The sequence below is a fragment of the Parus major genome, chromosome 1, assembly GCF_001522545.3.
Source record: "Parus major isolate Abel chromosome 1, Parus_major1.1, whole genome shotgun sequence".
In the NCBI taxonomy this organism is placed as follows: Eukaryota; Metazoa; Chordata; class Aves; order Passeriformes; family Paridae; genus Parus; species Parus major.
In genome coordinates this window covers 106,327,141-106,345,995 of record NC_031768.1, presented here as the reverse complement: position 1 = coordinate 106,345,995, position 18,855 = coordinate 106,327,141, and the positions used below count along the sequence as shown (strand labels likewise).

Below are 18,855 nucleotides of genomic sequence, written 5' to 3'. Positions count from 1 at the left end.
GAAACACAGGAATCTATTAATAATGGCAGGCTGCTGGCTAGGATTCTGGGGAAAGAAGTGTTAAAGATGTGGTGGGCTTTTCAGGGTTGTAAGATGTAAATAGAAGCAGAATAATACCTGGTTAGAAGGGGCCTCAAGGATCCTCTTGTCCAGCCGCTGTTGACAAAAGCAAGGCCTGGTCACGATGGCCCAGCACCCTGTCTAGCTGGATTTTAGGTGTCTGACACTGGGGAATCCAACACTTTCTTGGGGCGATTGTTTTCATTATGAGGTAAGTTATGTGCAGTCAGAGGGCTTTCACAGAGAGAGTCTTGGGTACCCTGAGCAGAGGTACTAAACTTGATTTCAGTGGAAACCTTCCTGAAGAAATGTTTGCTGTTTCCTTACATGTACACATAGAAGCACTTCTAGTTATTCTGCTTTTTACATGAAACAAGTGTTCTGCAGCGTCATGGTACATACCCTGACATGTATTCCTGGGATTTTGAAGTTACTAAACAGCACTTCAATCATGTACCATATGCATTTCTGTATATAAGTCATGCTGACAGGAAGTAGAACATTAATTCATGTTCCACTATGTGATTGTGAGCCATGACCTTCAGCAGGTTATCATAGCCTTCTTTGGGTTACAGATGAGGTTTGCCAGCAGGAAGAGATGTTACCTCAGTGGGAGATAAATGGTCTCTTGATGTTGTCTGTTTGAATTTAGTAAACAAAGTGCAGCTCCTCATGGGTTCGTAGGAGAGGTTGTGGCACCAATGAACTGTTGTTCTTTGGAACCTTGGTTGAAGACTGAGTTCAGTACTCCTGTTCAGTTATTTTGGCAGACTTGGTTCTCCTGTGACTTGAAGATTGAACAATTCTCTGGTAGGTTTTTCTATTTAAAAATACTTTAAGATATTTTACTTTTAGTTTATCCATACAGAAGACTAATTGTTTCAATTACTATTAGGTGTGCATTTAATCAAAACGTGATTTTTTTTTTTTCCTGAGGAAAAGAGGGAGACATCATAAAGAAGAAGAGGTCTTGAAACAGAATTTGAGAGTCCATATTAAGACTATATAAGCATTCTCATGGGAATTGCTTTTTCTTTGGAGGATAAGCCCAATTTCTAGGGAAAGCTCCTGACATTCTCTGCAGTGTGGCCCAGCCACCCAGTTGCAAGGTGCATTCTGCAGCAGCTGTCCTTGATACAAATGCTCTGTAGTTAAGGATAAGTAATACTTAATGCTTGGGTGCCCATATTACATACTTATTCAGCTTCTTTTCTACTTGACATTGCTTGAAACAACTCTGATAAGTTACACTTGTTGTATGTATAATGTGCTTTTTTATTATTATGGTTGCTTTCCAAACCATAGTCTTGTACCCCAAGCCTCTTAACTAAGAGAATAACAGAATACATACAGGAATGCTTCTATATTGTGCATACAAATTTTTATAGTCTTTAAGCTTCATCACTGTTCTTATAGTAACTTGTTTCTGGTTAAGTCATAGAGAGGGAAAATATTTTTTCAACTGTGTATTTTAGAGATTCCTAAGTTTTTCTTTGATTAATTTTTTTTGATGGAAGGTTTTAAAAAACAGAATTCTAGACTGAAAGAAAAATCTGAATGCTTTCTCTCAGTGCAGATGTGTGTTTTCCTGATGTGAAAATAAGCTGGCTGTCCCTCATTCCTAACAATGCCACCCTTGTGTAGGTAACAGTTATAAATCCATGTACTTGGATGATTAAGTGAACTATTTTCTATGCACTTGACTGTTAAAATCAATTGGGAATGTTTCTGTGTGATGTCACTTTCATTTTTTAACAACTCTCTTATGATTTCCTGGATTTTGAGTTTGATTTTCCTATGGTATTTTTATCTGCATAGATATTTTGTAATACTAGGCTACTGGCTCCATCTTTTGAATTACATTTTTATTCAGATAGATAATGCAGTGTTTTCTGTATTTTTTGTTAATACTAGTTTCTCTTAGTTTTCTAAGAGAAACACAAAAATAAAAAAAAAAAGGAAAAAAAGCTTTGCTTTTTAACCTGATCAAGTAAACTAGTTAAAGATGTTCAGAAGTTCTTCAATGCAATTAAAATACTTAAATCACAAATGGAGCTGCATCTCCCTCTTTTGGAAAATCAAGGCATGACTTCAGGACTTGGCTTAGAAGATAGGCTTTTGCCTCTTTCATATCTTGATTGTAATTTAGTCCTAATTTATTTTCTTTTCTTGAGGGATAAGGGAAGGGGAAACAAGGGGGAATTGTGAACAAATATTTAATATCCATGAGTTTAGATTGTAATAGCTGATGTTGTGATATATTTACAGAGCAAATAAATCTCTCTCCCATGATTTTTGAATGGCACAAATTTGTCTGCAGAACTTTGTGAAACATGTAAACCACCTAAAAAGTACTGTTATGTTTGATAATTAAACAATATTTTTTCAATATTTGATTGAAATGCTCATCCCTTTACCAGGTTTCTTTTTCAGCAAACAGGAAGAAAAAGCAAACCAGACAACTTTGTATCAACTGACTTAGTTTTGAGTAATCATAAATTGATCAGGAAAATAAAGCTGGGGAACAAATAATGTGACTAGTGTTCTATTACTTTTTCTTTCCACTGTAACCAATTTGCAATTTAGGAAGGAGAACAGCCTGGAAGAAGCAACATGCTGTCCATTCTTTCCAAAATTTCATTTCAAGGTTTATAATCAATTCACAGTAAGGAAATAACTTCAGTCTACAAGCACCTTGACAGATACACTAGATTTCTTGGTTATTTGGAGCATACTGTATATGAATACAGTATGGTAAAGTTTTTCAGGGGAAGTTGAGTTCTGGAAAGATCTCCCATTTTCCATGCTTCTTGCCCCACCAGTTTGGGTGAAAGTTTATTTGGGAAGGTACTCCTGGGCTGGGGAAGCTGAAGTGTTGAAGACCTTCTGACTCCTGTGCAGGAGCAAGAAGAGCAAGGCACAGTGCAGAAGCTGTGTTTGCTTCTTCATTTCTTGCCTTCTATTTCTGAAGCTATTAAAGTGAAAAAATTATCTGGCCTCTAAAAATCTGTCAGGTAAAGTGAGACAATTACAGAATAATGCTCTTTGCCATGTTGTTGCATCCCAAATTTTTATCAGGCTTGAAAGTGAACTTTCAGACAAGAAACTCAGGATTCCAGTCCTGGGCTCCGCAGCAGGTTGCCCTGTGTTATCAGAGTATTCTGCTGTGGTCCTATGCGTTAAGAACCAACATACCAAAGTAATTAACATTAATTACTGAAGTACTGCCTCTAGATTCCAGTGCTTCTCTCACAAATCAGTGCTGACCTGATAGAAAGAGATGAGCTCCTCTGTGTGTTCCTGAGGGGGTGATGTAATTTTATTTGCTGTCATAAATGGCCTCAGTTTACACTGTCCACTGGCAAAAGATCCTCAGAACTGTGTGTTCTATCCTGGGTGCTACAGTCAGGGTTCAGTCTTTGTGCATGAATAGCACAGCTGGGGGTGTACAGGGAAAGGTAAAAAGGAAATTTATCACCTCTCAGCTGATAAATTGCAGTACAGTGGGAGTGGGTCTTTTCTCACCAGGCAACAAATGACAGGACAAAGAGGAAATTTCCTCCAGTTGTTCTGGAAGAGGTGTAGATTGGATATTAGCAAGGGGTGGTCATGCATTGGAACAGGGAAGTCATGGAGTTGCCATCCTCAGAAGTTTTCGAGAAAAGACATGGAATATGGCTTGGGAATATGGTTTAGTGGTGAACACAGTGCTGGGCTAGCTGTAGGACTCTATGGTCTTTTCCAACCTAAACAACTCTGATTCTGTTTCTGGAGCAACTTGAGGGTGTTTGAAAAAGGATGTACAATTTAAGGAAAAGAATAGTAGGATTTTATTGGTGTCTTGAATGCAGGACCTGTCTTTGAAACTGAACAGCATTTATAGAATAAAATTTAAGACCAGTTTTTCTTACATCAGCAATGTGTTCAAAGTATATTGAGTCAGGTTTTTTTGTATTCTCATAAATTTGTAGCGCTTTTTTTCTTCGTTACCCTATTATCTACAGCAAAAGTAAAAATATTAACTTTGTTTTCTACAGTGCACATTATACTAAAAAAATCTTGGTATTCAAGCAGTTGTTTTCCATTTTCATGTACTTTTAGAACAACTGAGGGAGGGAAATACCTTGATGCTAAATTTCTAGTAAATTTCATGTAGTAGAAAAACCTTGTTATCACAGCATCTAATATAAACTTTCTAGAGAGTTTTTAAGAGCTTATCCTGCCCACATTTTATGTTTGAGTTGAAGCTGCTTTTAAGTCAGATGCATGTTATTGAGATGGTGTTTCTACCTGTATTCCTGTGGCTTTCCTATTTGGATAATTTTGTGTCAGAAATGAATAGATCTGAGGCTAATGAAATACTGTAGGTTGTAAAATACTGAAATAATAGCTTATTGCCCTTATATTACAAGTTGCTGGCATTTCCATATTTATATTAAAGCTAGTCCACTCTCTTTTTATTAGCTATTGTTGGTTTGATGGCCAATTTAATTTCATCATTGTATTAAAAGCCACATATACCAAGAATGATTCTAAGCATTTTCAAGCTATTAAAGTAATGAAATAATAATACAGTGTTTCAGAGCAATTTATTGGCTTGCATATATTCATCAGTTATTTAGTTATCATTTCATCATTTTCCTTTCCCCAGCTCAAGTAGAAATTATAAACCATTCTCTAACAAATTTCTCAAACAGCAAAAATACGTCTAAATTCTTTATATATATTTTTAAAGAACTGGTTCAGAAGATTATACTTTTAAATCAAAATAAATTTCTGAAAAAATAAGAAATGACAGCATGGCTTTTTTATTTCTTATGTTTGAGCCTGTCTCCTAATTAGTGGAAACAGAGGCAGACACCTTATGGGAGCACATCATAATTAAATGAAATGCTCATGTATGGATTTGAAGTCTGCTTTAGATGTAGGAACTGAAAGCTAAAGGACTGGTTGCTGAGCAGAGAAGTTGTCTGATCTTGTGCAACTGTCCCTTGAATTAGTCTCTCACACTGTTCTGAAGATCTTTGTGTGTGTACACTGGGAGCTGGGGTAGCCAAATGGAGCTGATGTGAAGAGAAGATGAAGGTAGCCAAGCACAAAAATAGAAAAAAAAATATCTATAAGCATATATGAATTTTAAATGTGGTAGTTTGTGGCCTGTTGCTGCAGAGTTTCATCTGTCATAACAATAGCACAGCCACATTAAACTCCATTTTTACACGTGGATTTACATTTTATCTCTATTTGTACTTATGACAAAGCTTTTAAATTTGTTGTGAACCTTTCATACTTTTTTATCATTATAGATTGCCTAAAAGAAATGTGTGGTGTCTGCACATATAAAGCCAGCAGATTTCCCTGAGTCACAGTAGGTTGAAAATTGTCTGAATATAAGCACAGAGTTTTCCTTTAAATGCCCCAAGACATCCAGAAGGAGTTGCTGGATGTACTGTGGGTGATCTAAAAGGCCTGTGTTATTTTGGAAAGGCAGAATAATAGGATTACCCAAGAGTCTCAAATGCCTGAAAAATCAGGGCCTCTCAATCTCACTTGTCTTGCATTGGCAGCATCATTACATTAAATGAGACCTATTTCAGCTCCTGAATTGCTCCTATGTGTTACTGGGTTTTCTTTATGATACTGGACTGACCTCAGAGTGATGGTTTCCCCTTAACTGTAATAAACTGCTTTTGAGAGTTTTAAACATCATCAAACAGACTCATAACCCCTATATTTGGTTTTATCCTACAACTTACTCCCCATTCCATAAATTTCCTATCCTCTAGTGGACAGACATGGAACACGTTGTCACTTCGGTACTAATGTTTTTTGTGAGATTTAGGTCCTGCTTTGTCTTCTGGTAGTCCAGCATTTGGAAAATTGCAGTGGAATTTTGCACACCAGTTTTTACATACCTTCAAAGCCAGCCTTTGTTGGTTATGTTTCCTCTGACTGCAGCCATACATTTGTTTTTCTAGTGTTTTTTATTTAGATCTGAAAGATCTTCAGAATTAATCACTTAGGAGCACTGATGCCATAAAACTCAGGTTTAAAGTCATTTTTTTTTCTATGTTGGGTGTACTCATCTATGAAATCCACAACACTTATTACAGTGGTTTGGGATGCTAAACTTGAAGATGCTGAACACTTCAGACAGAGACTTTGAAAATACACCCAACATCCCTATAATGGAAAATGAATACCAAACATAGATTTTTAACCTTTATATACCAAAGATGTACAGTGTAGGTTAAGGTCTTCACTTCTGTTGTTTTGCAGTTGTACTTACATAAATTGTGTGTCTGTGTCATGTCCATTTTTAGAGCAAATTGACTTTTTAATGTCAGGTTTTAAAGGACGTTTTCATTCTGTCTTCCTGACACTTATTTCTGTGAGACCATTTATTTACATGTATTTATATCTGACTTGGAAGCCAGAATCATGTGACATTGAAAGGTCTCATCAAGGATTTTGAATGTTTACCTCTAGGAGTGGTGGGGAAAAACCCTAAACTATTTAGGTGAGCTATTTGTAAAGTTGATGTAGGCAAATTCAGCATAATTTACTTTGAATTTCCTACATTCTTGTGTTAGAAGTTTCCAATGGGAAAGCCATCATGGAGACTCTGGAAACAGGGGAAGAAAACCTCTTTTGGACAGAGTTCTAAACAGGCTTGCTGTTTTAAACCCTTCCCTCTTGACTCACAGACACAAAAAAAATCATGATGTCATCCATGTACTATATGGTTTGATAATATATTTATCTCATATTTCACACAAAGAGGTGGTTAATGTAGATGGTGGCAAGCTGTTATTTTATCTTATTTTATTATATGTTTACAGCTGTTATTTTGTCTTTATTTCATTCTGTCTAAATTTGGGCAGTGTAAATGTAATTCTTTTGAGATACCAGTTTCTTCTTAGACAGTTTTTGCTGGTTTTTAATGTATTGAGGAGGATATATTTGTGTCAGAAACTTGGATTTCCATTTTTTCCCTTGCACTTTTCCTCTTGTTGGAGTGTTTTCTGTAATAATAGGATCAGAAATACAGGGATTATTTTTACCTAGGATTTTTTTTAACTGAAGTCTAAGTAACTGTAAGAGGTTACTTGTGATGAGGGGCTAAGCTTTTGTCAGTGTGCTTGGCTCACTTGACATGTGTTTCATGCTATAACAGTATGCATTTTTAAAAGCTTTACTTAATGGGGGCTGGACTTTTTTATATCAAATGGTGGGATGTGCCTCCTCATATACATTGAGGAATGATTGGGACATGCCTTGTGAAAATGAAGTTGGTAAATCCCAAGGCCAGTTTGAAAAAGCTTAATTTCATGTACATCATGGTTTAATATCTGTTCTTTAAGGAACAAGTTTTGAGTTAATTACAAAATGTAGAGTCAGGTATAAAGTCTTGATGAACTAAGTAGTAGCTAGTTAGGCTGCAACTTTTATGAATTTGTTTTTACTCATTTCAAACTAATTTTGAGGAAAAGTACAATACCTGTTAAGCTGATTGATAGGTACTTTTCCCAAGGCGCTGTGTAATGTCTGTATTCAGTATTCTTTATCCATGTAAAATCTGTAACAGCATATGTAAAGTATACACAGCAGCTAACTTTTATATCTGGACACTGCAGAGAAGGGACCACATGTTGTAATTTGGGGTGAGTGGAGCCTGAGTTTTCACATATCTTTGTTTTGTGTGTGCTTTATATTTTTACACATTTTATTATGACTTTTACTGATATGCAATTGTTTCAAGAAATAGCAAAGCATATATGGGAATTAAAGCAGTCAGACTGTTTGCATTAGAGTTATATTTGTTAGTCTTGGGCTGAATTGCTATTTGTTTTGTGGTGCCATTCAGATTTTTCCAGTTCCTTTGCTCATGCTTCAGCTAAGCATGGTGATATGAGAGCTCTGGCTCAAGAAACTTCAGAAAACATTATTTGGAGTCTTTTTATTTCTAACTTTATTAATAAAACTTTATACAATGTCAGGAGAGAGGAATAAGATGATTGAGTACAGAGCTTGATAATTAAGCCTAGGAGAGACTTTGTAAATAGTATTCACATAAAATTAAGTAAAGTATTAAACAAGCATAGCAACTAAGAATTGAAATTGCCAGGGATCACTTGATTTATCTGTAAGGACACTTAGTTATGCTTCTACAAACCAGAGAAGAATTCAACTTTACAGCTCTGGTGTTGTAATAATTGTTTTCCTTGACTCTGCTTTCTGGGTGCAAAGCCCATAATACTCAAAAATTATGGCAATAAATGAGACAACTTCAGGTTTTTACTGTAGGGGTAAGGTTGATCTATAGCCATGGCTAGATATATTTGAAAAATATTTCTGAAGATCATCTATACTGTAAAGAAAGCAACAAATAAATTTTCTGACTACTTGATTAAAATAATTGCTTCCCCACTTTTTTGATATTTTCTGATATTTGCATGGTTACATTTCATTACTTTTATTGTTGGATAAATGTATCTTGGACTGGACTCTGTAATCTTAAAGGTCTCCTCCAGCCTAGTGATTCTGGGATATCCTTTTCTTTTGAGCATGGGAGTTTTCTTATGTGTTTGTATAATAGAACTGAAAACAAAGTTTTAAAATGAATGAACCCAAATATTTAGGTTGTGTGCCTTAAAATAGAGCAGATTCTATTTAACACTGTTCAACTGTGTAGACCCAACCCTTTGAACTGTAAATTTCCTCCACTTGTTTATGGCTCTACATTATTACTATCATGATATGACAAATAAATGTATTTATTATCTATTGTGTCTGTGAAACTTGTACAACTTCCTGTAAGTCTGTCAATTCCTGAAAAGTGTAACCCTTAAATTTGGCTTTGTAGGTGTTTTGAATAAACGCAAAACTAGCACTTGAACAAAATGGCTTCTGAATAAATGGTAAATTAAATGCACTGGTGCCTCACAAATGGGGGAAAATAAGGTCAATTTAAATGACTACAGAACAACAGAAGTTCTTATACTTTGTCAGAAGGATGGGATACAGAGATTAGTTGGGCAGTATAACTGTGGAGGTGTAAGTTGAAAAGGTGAAATAACTGGTTAGTCATTTAAATGGCTTTCTAGTATCTTTTCCTAACTTTTTCTTTGCTTAATGGTTTTAATTAAAGACAGTACGTGACTGGATTAATATATCACAATAAAGACATTTACTTTTCCCCCCTCCAGTATAATTTCTGGATTAAACCAGTACTACAGCTAATTAATGTTCTGAATGTAGATTAATTACTTCACATTTCTTAAATGTGCCCACCCTTCATAAGCCTGTCTAGTATGAATTATGCTAAAATATTAGAAAAAAAGGAATGCCAAGATGAGTAGGTTATTATATGAAGTAATCATCTTATTTCTGTGATGGGTAAATTGGGACAAAATAATAAAAGAGGAAATAGCACCATCAGAAGTGTGATATTAGAGAGAGGAGATAAGTTTTAATATTTTAAGAGTAATTTGCAAATTGTCAATGCTATCAGCAAGGAGGATCTTCACAGTATTGATATAATTTGCAGAAATACTCTTTGGGTCAGCTTTGCTAGCGCAGCTAACAGAATAAATTTTCCATGCAACTTTACAGTGTTTGCAATAACTCTCTCCACTTTTTCTGGTGAGGTTTTTGGTATCAGTTACTCCATCTTATAAAACCTATTTTGAATTGTTGGAGTTATACTATTGTGTACTGAGGCACAGCAATTGTACTTCCTCGCCTTATTCTATTAACTTTCATTAACCATCTGCATATACATATTTTCTTCTCTGTTGGTCTAGATGACCTTTTAAAGGCCCCTTTCAACTAAACATGATTCTGTGATTCTGCCTTCTTCCATGATTGGGTTAAGGATACAGATAATCTATCAAAACAATTAAAGATACTTGCCAGAAGCGAAAAGGCCGTTCTTTGATAATTTCTTCTTCCAGACTACCTGTTTGGAATTGAGAGCAAAGACAAGTCACTTTTTTATAACAAAAAAAGAGAAAGGAGTGGAAAAAACCTCAACCCCTTTCCCTTTTCATTTGAGGTTTCTTATAATTTCATAGTTTTTCTGAAAAAAAAACCCAAAAAACCCCCTGTAAGACCAACAATCAAACTAAAATGCCTCAGTCATCACTTCCTTAAAAAAAGCAGAATTAAGAATTCCGTGCTTTCACTTGCTTGTACATTTCTAGGTTTTAAATTTGCAAACCATCTGTGTTACTGTTTTAGTGGCAGCCAAGATACCAAGCAAAACCAGAGTGGTGCTGTTCCTTCTGTGCTGAGGAGAGGGGAGGTGGGGTGGGAGGATGTGAGAGAGGCAGAACTCTTTCTCTTTGCCTTGACCCAAAAACTGTCGTGTGCTTTTTGTGTTATCTGTGGTTCCGGGCTATGTGACATTGTTAAGGACTCACAGAGCATGGAAAAAAAAAAAAAAAAAAGATGGAATTAAGATATTAAAACTGCCTTACTAGATTGTTTGTTTGCCAAGTTAAACAAATCACAGTTCTCATCCTAATGACATTATTCTGCATGTCTATTTAAATTTATAAGAACATGGAAAGGAAATAACAATGACAGGGGTAATTAGCAAACCTAACAGAAATCCATTTGGGAACACTTCTTCTCCCATCACTTATGTAGAGCTTATATATATTCTCACCTTTCAGCTCTTGCTGGTGAACATCACTCCTGTCTGACACGTCTGGTTTACTGTCCCTTTGCAAATCATCCCTGCGAGCAGGGTCGTTCTTCCTTCTCTTGACTTGCATTGTGTGTTTGTGTGTTCTTTAAATTAAATTTCTGTGTAGTCTACTATTTCATTCTGTGCTGTGGCTTGCATAGAAGGCATTCTATGAGTTATAAGTGACTGCCTGCATATGTTGTGTTATTTTATAGGTGGTGATTCGTGCTCAAAACGGCGCCCTCCTCTATCGTATTTCACCCTGGGCAAGATATGTGGTCCGTGATGAAGACAAAGTGAATTACGATTGGGTTCACTGGAATCCACCACAGTCATATATAGTAAGGCTTCAATTTTATTTTCAAGAGGTGTATCATGTTATCTTTGTATCCCTGTTTGGAGGAAAATAAAAGGAGAGAGCAAACTAGTTAAAACAGCTGAGAGATGAAGGGCTTTTGTTCATGGCTTTGACAGAAATAAATGACTTTAATGATGGATATTTTTTAGCTGCTTTTTCAGCCTCCTCTAGTATATATAATATATATTAATGTGGTATTTTAGACTTGGTTTACCACCTGTTAGGCAAGATTGACAGATATTCTGGGACAAGATGGCTGTTTCTGGTGGGGAGGAGGGTAGGGAATTACCAGTACTGGATTTAGTTATCTGCAAATGCAATATTCACTACTCAACACTAGGATAATATTCCATGAAGCCAGAAAAAAAACTTCCAAAATGAGGTGCCCATGCTCCAGTCAAATCCTGGTTTCTTTGTATCAGGAAAATTCTGTTACTGAATTTAAAGCCCTCTTTCTTCTCATGCACTGCTGTAAGGGAGAGAGCTCTTTGCATGATGTATGAAAAATACCCTAGGAGAACATTTGGAAACTTCAGACTGTGTGAGTGATGTTGTTTCATATTAAAGCTTTTCATGTTTTCCCTGAAAAATGGTATGCAGTGGTTTATATTAGAGATTCTGTAGCCTCTATTTTGAGTTAAATTTTCTCATCCACCTCAACTTATGAAGCAACTGCTTGAGAGAGAAAAGGTTACTGGCATGGAAAAGATTTTCTTTAAAAATAGATAACATGATGTACACTAACTTTTATTAAAGTGTGTAGTTTTTATCAACTTAGTGGCCTGCTCTGTGTATGATGCTGTGTGACATCTCAGTGTCATCAAGAAAAGGAATGGGAAGGTATTTGGAAACGTAGTGATTGGGATGACCTAGAATGAAAAAGAGGCCAGAACTTCTGGGTGCAGACAAAGACTTACTGAAAAAAACCAAACAAATCTTTTATGAATAGTTGAGGTGTTTAATGGAAATAAACCTCAGGTAACAGGCCTCAAACAGTAGTTTTGTTCTTCAAATTGTTCCTTTAATTTCGGTTTACATGTGTGTGTTCAACTAGTTTTGTTCTACCTTCTCAAAATTTCACCTGAATAATAAACTAACAAATAGGATTTTAACTTCAATGGCCTCTGTATTCTTCAAATATTTTCACCCATCCAGAAATGCTGTGTACTCATCTACAGAGTTGGGATTTTTAAATTATATTTTAATCCTAAGTAATTAGAATATAGGTGATTCTGTGCTGTGAAACTGTATTCTTTAGGAATAATCTATAAATTTCAGTTAAGAGAAAGCAGCAATTTCACATACCTGCAGAAAGCAGGTTTGCTTAAAAATAAAAACCTATCTTACTGTTTTCTCTATTTTCCAATAAGCTTCATAGTGATTCAGAAGGACATCAAATGGCGTGGCTACTATCAGTTTGAACACTGAACTGTAATTTGAGGAGTATGAGAAAAGTGTTGAATCATGAATATCCAGTTTCTTGTTCATAAAGGATGCTAATTTCAAACAGACATTTGCGTTAACAGTTTAAAAGGGTAAATTGCTTCTGAAATGTTTAGAATGGTCTTAGAGGAAAAACAAAATAAACCTTAAATTGTTTTTGTTGTTGTGCAAATCATGTGATTATGACAACACTCCTAAGCTGTTCCTAATGACAACTCTAATTTTTTTCCTTATAGCATAAGAATCCTTCTCCCAAGAGATTAAAAAGCCTAAGAATCTATGAATCTCATGTGGGCATTGCTTCCCCAGAAGGAAAAGTAGCTTCTTACAAAAACTTCACATACAATGTACTACCTAGAATAAAGGACCTTGGTAAGTAATACCAGAAATGCTTGCAGAGTTAATTTTTATGTGCCTGTGCTTGTTAGAAAAGATAACTGTCAAGTATCTAGAGGTATTTTTTGCATTTCCCAGTTACACATACTATGAAAATAGATTCTTAGGCAAGCAGAAATTATAAACAAGTGGAATCTATGGAGAATAAAGAAAGACTGAAAAAGGATATGTGAATCAAAGTCCATTCCAGATTTTTAAGTAAAAGATGATTGCTAAAGGTCAGATAAGTATTACAAGGTAATTTGCTTTTGGCATGATTTACTTTCAGCATGAAAAAGGACCTGTTTTTGTGACAGTCTTCAGAAAATACTTCATTCTTAATTGGTTCTACTAGTGTAAAGCTTAGTTCTAAGGAAAGACAAAAGAATTACCTGGATAGTTCTTCTTTGTTTTGCCAGAATAGGCATGCTAGACTTCTTTCATACCTGAACAGTAATTCTGAAGTATCAGAACAAAGAAACTTTAAATATGAAAGACCTTCCTCAGGAAAAGAACTTCTAGTATATAGGAGAGGATGTTTGAAAGAGCTGGTACCCTTATCTCAGGAAGCAAAGCAAAACTGTTCACTTCAATTTCACTTTAATTATTTCTTCCCATGGTGTCTTTGCACTGTTTTTGTAATGGACAATGTTAGAACTTACTGCCTCTACTGCCTTGTGATGAGGTATATATTTTACATTGCTGTAAAATAATCATGACTTCTGTAGCTGAAGCCTCTGTGGATGGTGGTTGTGTTTGTGTTTGATTTTTTAAAATTTTATTTTATTTAAGAGTGCCTGAAGAAGACATTTTCTTGTAGCTTTACTTGTTAAGTCAGTGTTTCATGGCTTTTGCCTTTTGGTAGAGTTGAGCTTGCAGGTGAGATGAGGGAGTTTGCACATCTGGAACTCTTTAATAAAAATCCAATTTTGGATTTTACATTATATATCTGTGACTCCTTACTGATTAGGGATTTCACTTTTCCCAGGAAGTTAATAGGATTTACAGAGTTAGGAAAGCATTCTGCTTTGCCTACAATTTTTTTCTTTGTGGAGAAATGTCATGAAAAGGCTGATACACCAAATAATAAAAGCAATATCAAGTTTAGGGTATATAAAATTATAACTAATGTTCCATCTTGTTTACATTAAGTAAATGTAATGGGAATGAAGTTTTTTTAAAAAAAATACATTTTTAAGGTCTGCTAGATTCAGTTTTGGAGTGTCCTTTTAGGACAAGCTTAAAGACATCACTGTGTGAGAACTCTAATATATTAATAGTTTGTAGAAATATGTGCATGACAAATAGCAAAATAAGTAGCAAGCAAATTGAATGAGATTAATTTGATACAATGTTGCTGTTTATTTATAAAAATGCTGTAAATAAAAATAAGTACAACAAGCCTGAAATATAAACCAGCAATGAATCTGACAAATTGCTGAGCTCACACCACTGTCTTCTAATAATAGCTCTGGTTTTAAATGCCACAGCTATAAAAAACAGGAAGAATAAAAAATTCCACAGCATCTTGTTGAAACTGTAAATGAAGTGAAGGTTTTCTTCAAGCAATGAAGTGATGGTGGTATGAGTCCTAATAGCCTGTAGATAAAATCTGATTCTTTAGAATTCCTTCTTTAAGAATGCACTGAGATATCTGAGGTGAGGCAATGCAGTGTTGTCCCCCAGCCCTCCTGGACTGCTTTGGCTCTTGGGTGAACTTGGAATAAAAGCACATTACAGTTGTGTTTTCTCTTTTTGGAAGGCTTTTTTATTTTGGAAGAAATAATTATTAAAGTTGGAAAAAAGTGATTTTGATGGTATAAAAAGAAGATGTCATATGGCATGGAGTTACAATATTGTCTCTAAGGTGGAGAGATGTGGGTCTGATAGATGGGCCACTTGGTGAATAAGGAATTAGCAGGATGGTCACACTTAAGAGTTTCAGTCAATGGCTTGATGTCCAAGTGGACACCAGGGGTGGGGTGGCCTCAGATTGAAGGAGAGTGTATTTAGGTTGGACTTTAGGAAGAAATTCTTTACTGTGAGGGTGGTGAGGAACTGGAATAGGTTACTCAGAGAAGTTACAGATGTCCCATCCCTTGAAAAGGGGTGCTGAGCAATCTGGTCTAGTAGAAAGTGTTGTTGCCCATGGCAGAGGAGTGGGAACTAGAGGATCTTCTAGGTTCCCTTCCAACCCAAACCATCCTGTAATTTTGTCATGGTATGTGTAGCCAGTGCCCTAGACCCCCTGACTGCAAGTGTATAAAGCTGAAGCAGTTCAGGACATGCAGGTTAGCATAGCTAATATTCTGAAGCTAAATAAGGATTACACTTACTTCTGTCTACATCTGGGAGATTCAATATGTGTAGATCACTTGACAGATGGACTGTTTCATTTGTAATGGAGATCACATAATTATAAACTATTAGCTAGAATTGTTTTGTAAAAGTTACTGAATCTTTAGGTATTAACCATTAGGGTGAGAGGCAGCTAAAATGAGAGAAGACTGGAATGGATATGTTACAGGTATTGAATACTCTTTTAACTATCTTTTAGGCATTTGTTTGTTATATTTGTTTTTATTACAGGCTATAACTGTGTCCAGCTGATGGCTATTATGGAGCATGCGTACTATGCCAGTTTTGGTTATCAGGTCACAAGTTTCTTTGCAGCATCAAGGTAGGTTTAAGTACTCCAGCATCTTCTCTGTTCTTTTCCCATCCTTCCCATCCATTGAAATCAGTATTGTGTGCAGGTGTGTGTTTGCAAGAAAATGTATAAGGGGAAGCAATGGCTTAGGTATTTGCTCTACCTTCCTCTTAAATGTGAAATCAATTTGGCACAGTGATCAGCTGCTCTGTGAAACACTTTGGATAGGATGCAGACAAAGAGTTTATGAATAACTTCAGCTGCCATAGCATATTCCAGGTAATCCACCTCCAGCAGTCTTTATGCGTGGGTTTGGGGTTGTGGAATTCTTGGCAGTAACAAACAGGATGTGTAGGGCTTTCTTTTATGACAAACTATACACTGTTCATAGTGAACTTGATCAAAATCATGGTTTTATGTGTTTTGTGTCCCTTTTCCTTACAAACTTGTATCAGACTAAGATTTGAGGCATAGGATGAAATTACATGAGAAATTAATTCAGGGAGTTGTTAAGAAAATTATGATAAATGTTGAAGACTTTTTTTTATTTTTTTTATTTTTAATTTTTAATCTTAGAGCAGCTCAAGTGGCAACCTGGCTGAATTTAGATAGGAAGTTTTTAACTGGCTTAATTCATTGAAAACAAGATGTGTAGGGCACAGAAGACAAAAATCTTTATTTAAAAAAAGAACATGGCGGTACCTAAACCAAAGAATTAAGCAGGAAAACAGCAGATGATGTATTTTTTGGGCTTTGTGGCTGTACATTTACTTCTGTAATAATTGTGTTACTTTATTCCAGCAATATGAATAAATTCTTGTCCTTTATGAACTAAGGAAGTGTTTGATATTAAGTAGCAGCTTTAAGTTGTATCTGTTATCTTCTGTGCTAAATTTTATGTATCATTAAAAAGGGAAGAAGAAAACTGAATCTACATCTGAGAAGTGCTGTGTGGATGATGGCATTCTTACAATGAAAAAATGGTCTGAAATGTTAGTTTGTAAGCAGTAGCTACCGCTTAATAAGCTGAAAAGAATAACCTGTGTACATCTGTAAAGCAGGTGATGAAGAACTGCTGACTTTCATGTAGTTTCCATGCTGAAAGTTGAGTATTGCCAGCAGAAATCCTGATTGTACCTCGTTGCGTTTTGACAGCCGGTACGGAACTCCTGACGACCTGAAGGAAATGATCGACGTTGCTCACTCAATGGGCATCACAGTCCTGCTTGATGTGGTGCACAGCCACGCCTCAAAAAACTCAGAGGATGGTCTCAACCAGTTTGATGGTACAGATTCTTGTTTCTTCCATTCTGGATATAGAGGCAATCACCAGCTCTGGGACAGCAGGCTCTTTGACTATGCAAAGTGAGTATAAAACATCACTTCAGCTGTGCTAATAGTTATTATTTCACAGCAATTCTGTTAAAACTATACTCCTCACCAAACTGGTAAAGTCCTTTGGATTGTTTAACAGTTGCAGTTTGTGGAGTTCAATTCCTCTACTTGCCCGAGTGCTTCAAATCTAACACTAAATGGTAGTATTTCAATTTTGTTATTTTCCTGTCATCTATTGCTACCTGTGTGCATGTTATATACCATGTGCATTGTATGTATTATATAATGGTGCAGTTATTTATATATAAAAATATATTTCTATATAAATGTCAATTTAAATATATGTTATATAGGAATATATAATGTATTATATTCATTCTAGAATATATTAATATTTTCCTGCTATGTATATAACATGTTGCATATATACAATAGATTATGATGTTATATAAAAATAAAATAATAAGAAAAGCTGATGAAAACTTGTAAGGTCTGTAAATTTATTGACAAACTGTCAGGCTGTTGAAATGTAGGAAATGTTTCCCCCCAGGACAACTAGCTCCATTTCAAAGAGCTTCTGGAGGTCAATCAACAGTTAATACAGAGCAGAGGTCATTTTCAGTAGACAGTTCTGGAGACCCAGTTTGGGCAAGCTTAGTTAACCAGTATAAATATAGTGCATGTCAAAACACTTATTAATTCCAGATGATTATTAGTATTTAACACGGTATTCTCTGTGTTAGTATTTAGCACAATTCACTCTGTATTATTTGAGGTATTGGGGGCAAGGAGATTGATCTTGTACGCTGGATGTTTCAGTGGTTTAAATGGAGAAACAGGCATCATCAGCCAGTTTATTTCAGTCTCTTTTTCACATTTTTGTTCTGTTTGTTCATCTCTGAACCACCTTGGTTCTTCCCTTTCCTTTCCTTTGTTTCCCTAAACATTCCACAATAAGTTTTGTGTAACTTCACAATCTCCTTAAAGCATGTCACAATAAAATTCTATATAGAATTGATCACATTTTTCCAGGATAAATTCTCTTATTTCTCCCCTTGAAATGCATCGTTTTGTGACCTTCTTATCAATTACAAAGTTCTGTTTTAACCCTTTCAAGGTTACATTTGAATGTTCCTGTGGTGGCTCATTACAGAGCAACTGCAGAGTTCTGCTCCCTTGTTAACCTCTGAGTTATTAGGGTTTTTGTGCTGCAGGTTCAATTTCCTGTTTTTCCCATTTTTCTCCCTTGCTTGCATTGAACTGCCATGGACTAGATAGATATGATTGTGTTGCACTATTATAAATGCCACATTACATATCATAGGCCAATTGTTTAATGGAACTCAATGTCAAATAAACCAAGTGACCAGTGTGAAAACTGATTTGTGCACTTCAGTACTTAGTAGAATGAGCTATTCTTTATTTACTTGTTATTTGGGACAATTTTTCAGGTTATTTCAGGGGGAGTTTTTGAATTGTAATTTTATTATTATAAGAAATGCAGTTTAGTCTTTCCTATTAAGCTTTAAATTTATATTAAAAAATTACATTTCAAATAATCTTAAAGCTTTAGTATCAATATGATAGTATTACATATTTTATTTCATGAGGCTTATGAGTAACCAACAAGTGTTTGAGTACCAGTGTCTGTAGAGAGACAACGTGATGTAGTTATGGACCTTCCTCTGTTCCAAGCAGATGCAGGTTCTTCCTACTGGGAAAGTGATGCTGGTATTGAGTGTTTGGGGGCATTTATAAGTGAGAGAAACAACCAGCTCCTTTGTAGGTTGCAAATGGCAATGTTAAATATTTCTTCAGAACTGAAGAAATGCCTCCATGGCTCGGTTGGATCAGTGGTATGTTCTGACCTGTACTGTGGAATTTCTTTTCATGCTATGGCATTGGAATAGGTGCCAGACTGAATGCTGGAAGGGAGGAGTG

At 35.6% G+C, this 18,855-nt stretch overlaps 1 protein-coding gene across 3 annotated transcripts in view; it reads left to right on the top strand.

Annotated features, from left to right (window-relative positions):
- Positions 1-18,855, top strand: part of GBE1 (1,4-alpha-glucan branching enzyme 1) — a 103,658-nt gene that overhangs the window by 12,979 nt on the left and 71,824 nt on the right. For all 3 annotated transcript variants that reach the window (XM_033518528.1, XM_033518514.1, XM_033518517.1), the window contains exons 3-6: positions 10,969-11,094; positions 12,791-12,926; positions 15,519-15,609; positions 16,735-16,944. In XM_033518528.1, the coding sequence (XP_033374419.1) occupies positions 10,969-11,094; positions 12,791-12,926; positions 15,519-15,609; positions 16,735-16,944 (563 nt within the window). The remainder of the gene's footprint in view (positions 1-10,968; positions 11,095-12,790; positions 12,927-15,518; positions 15,610-16,734; positions 16,945-18,855) is intronic.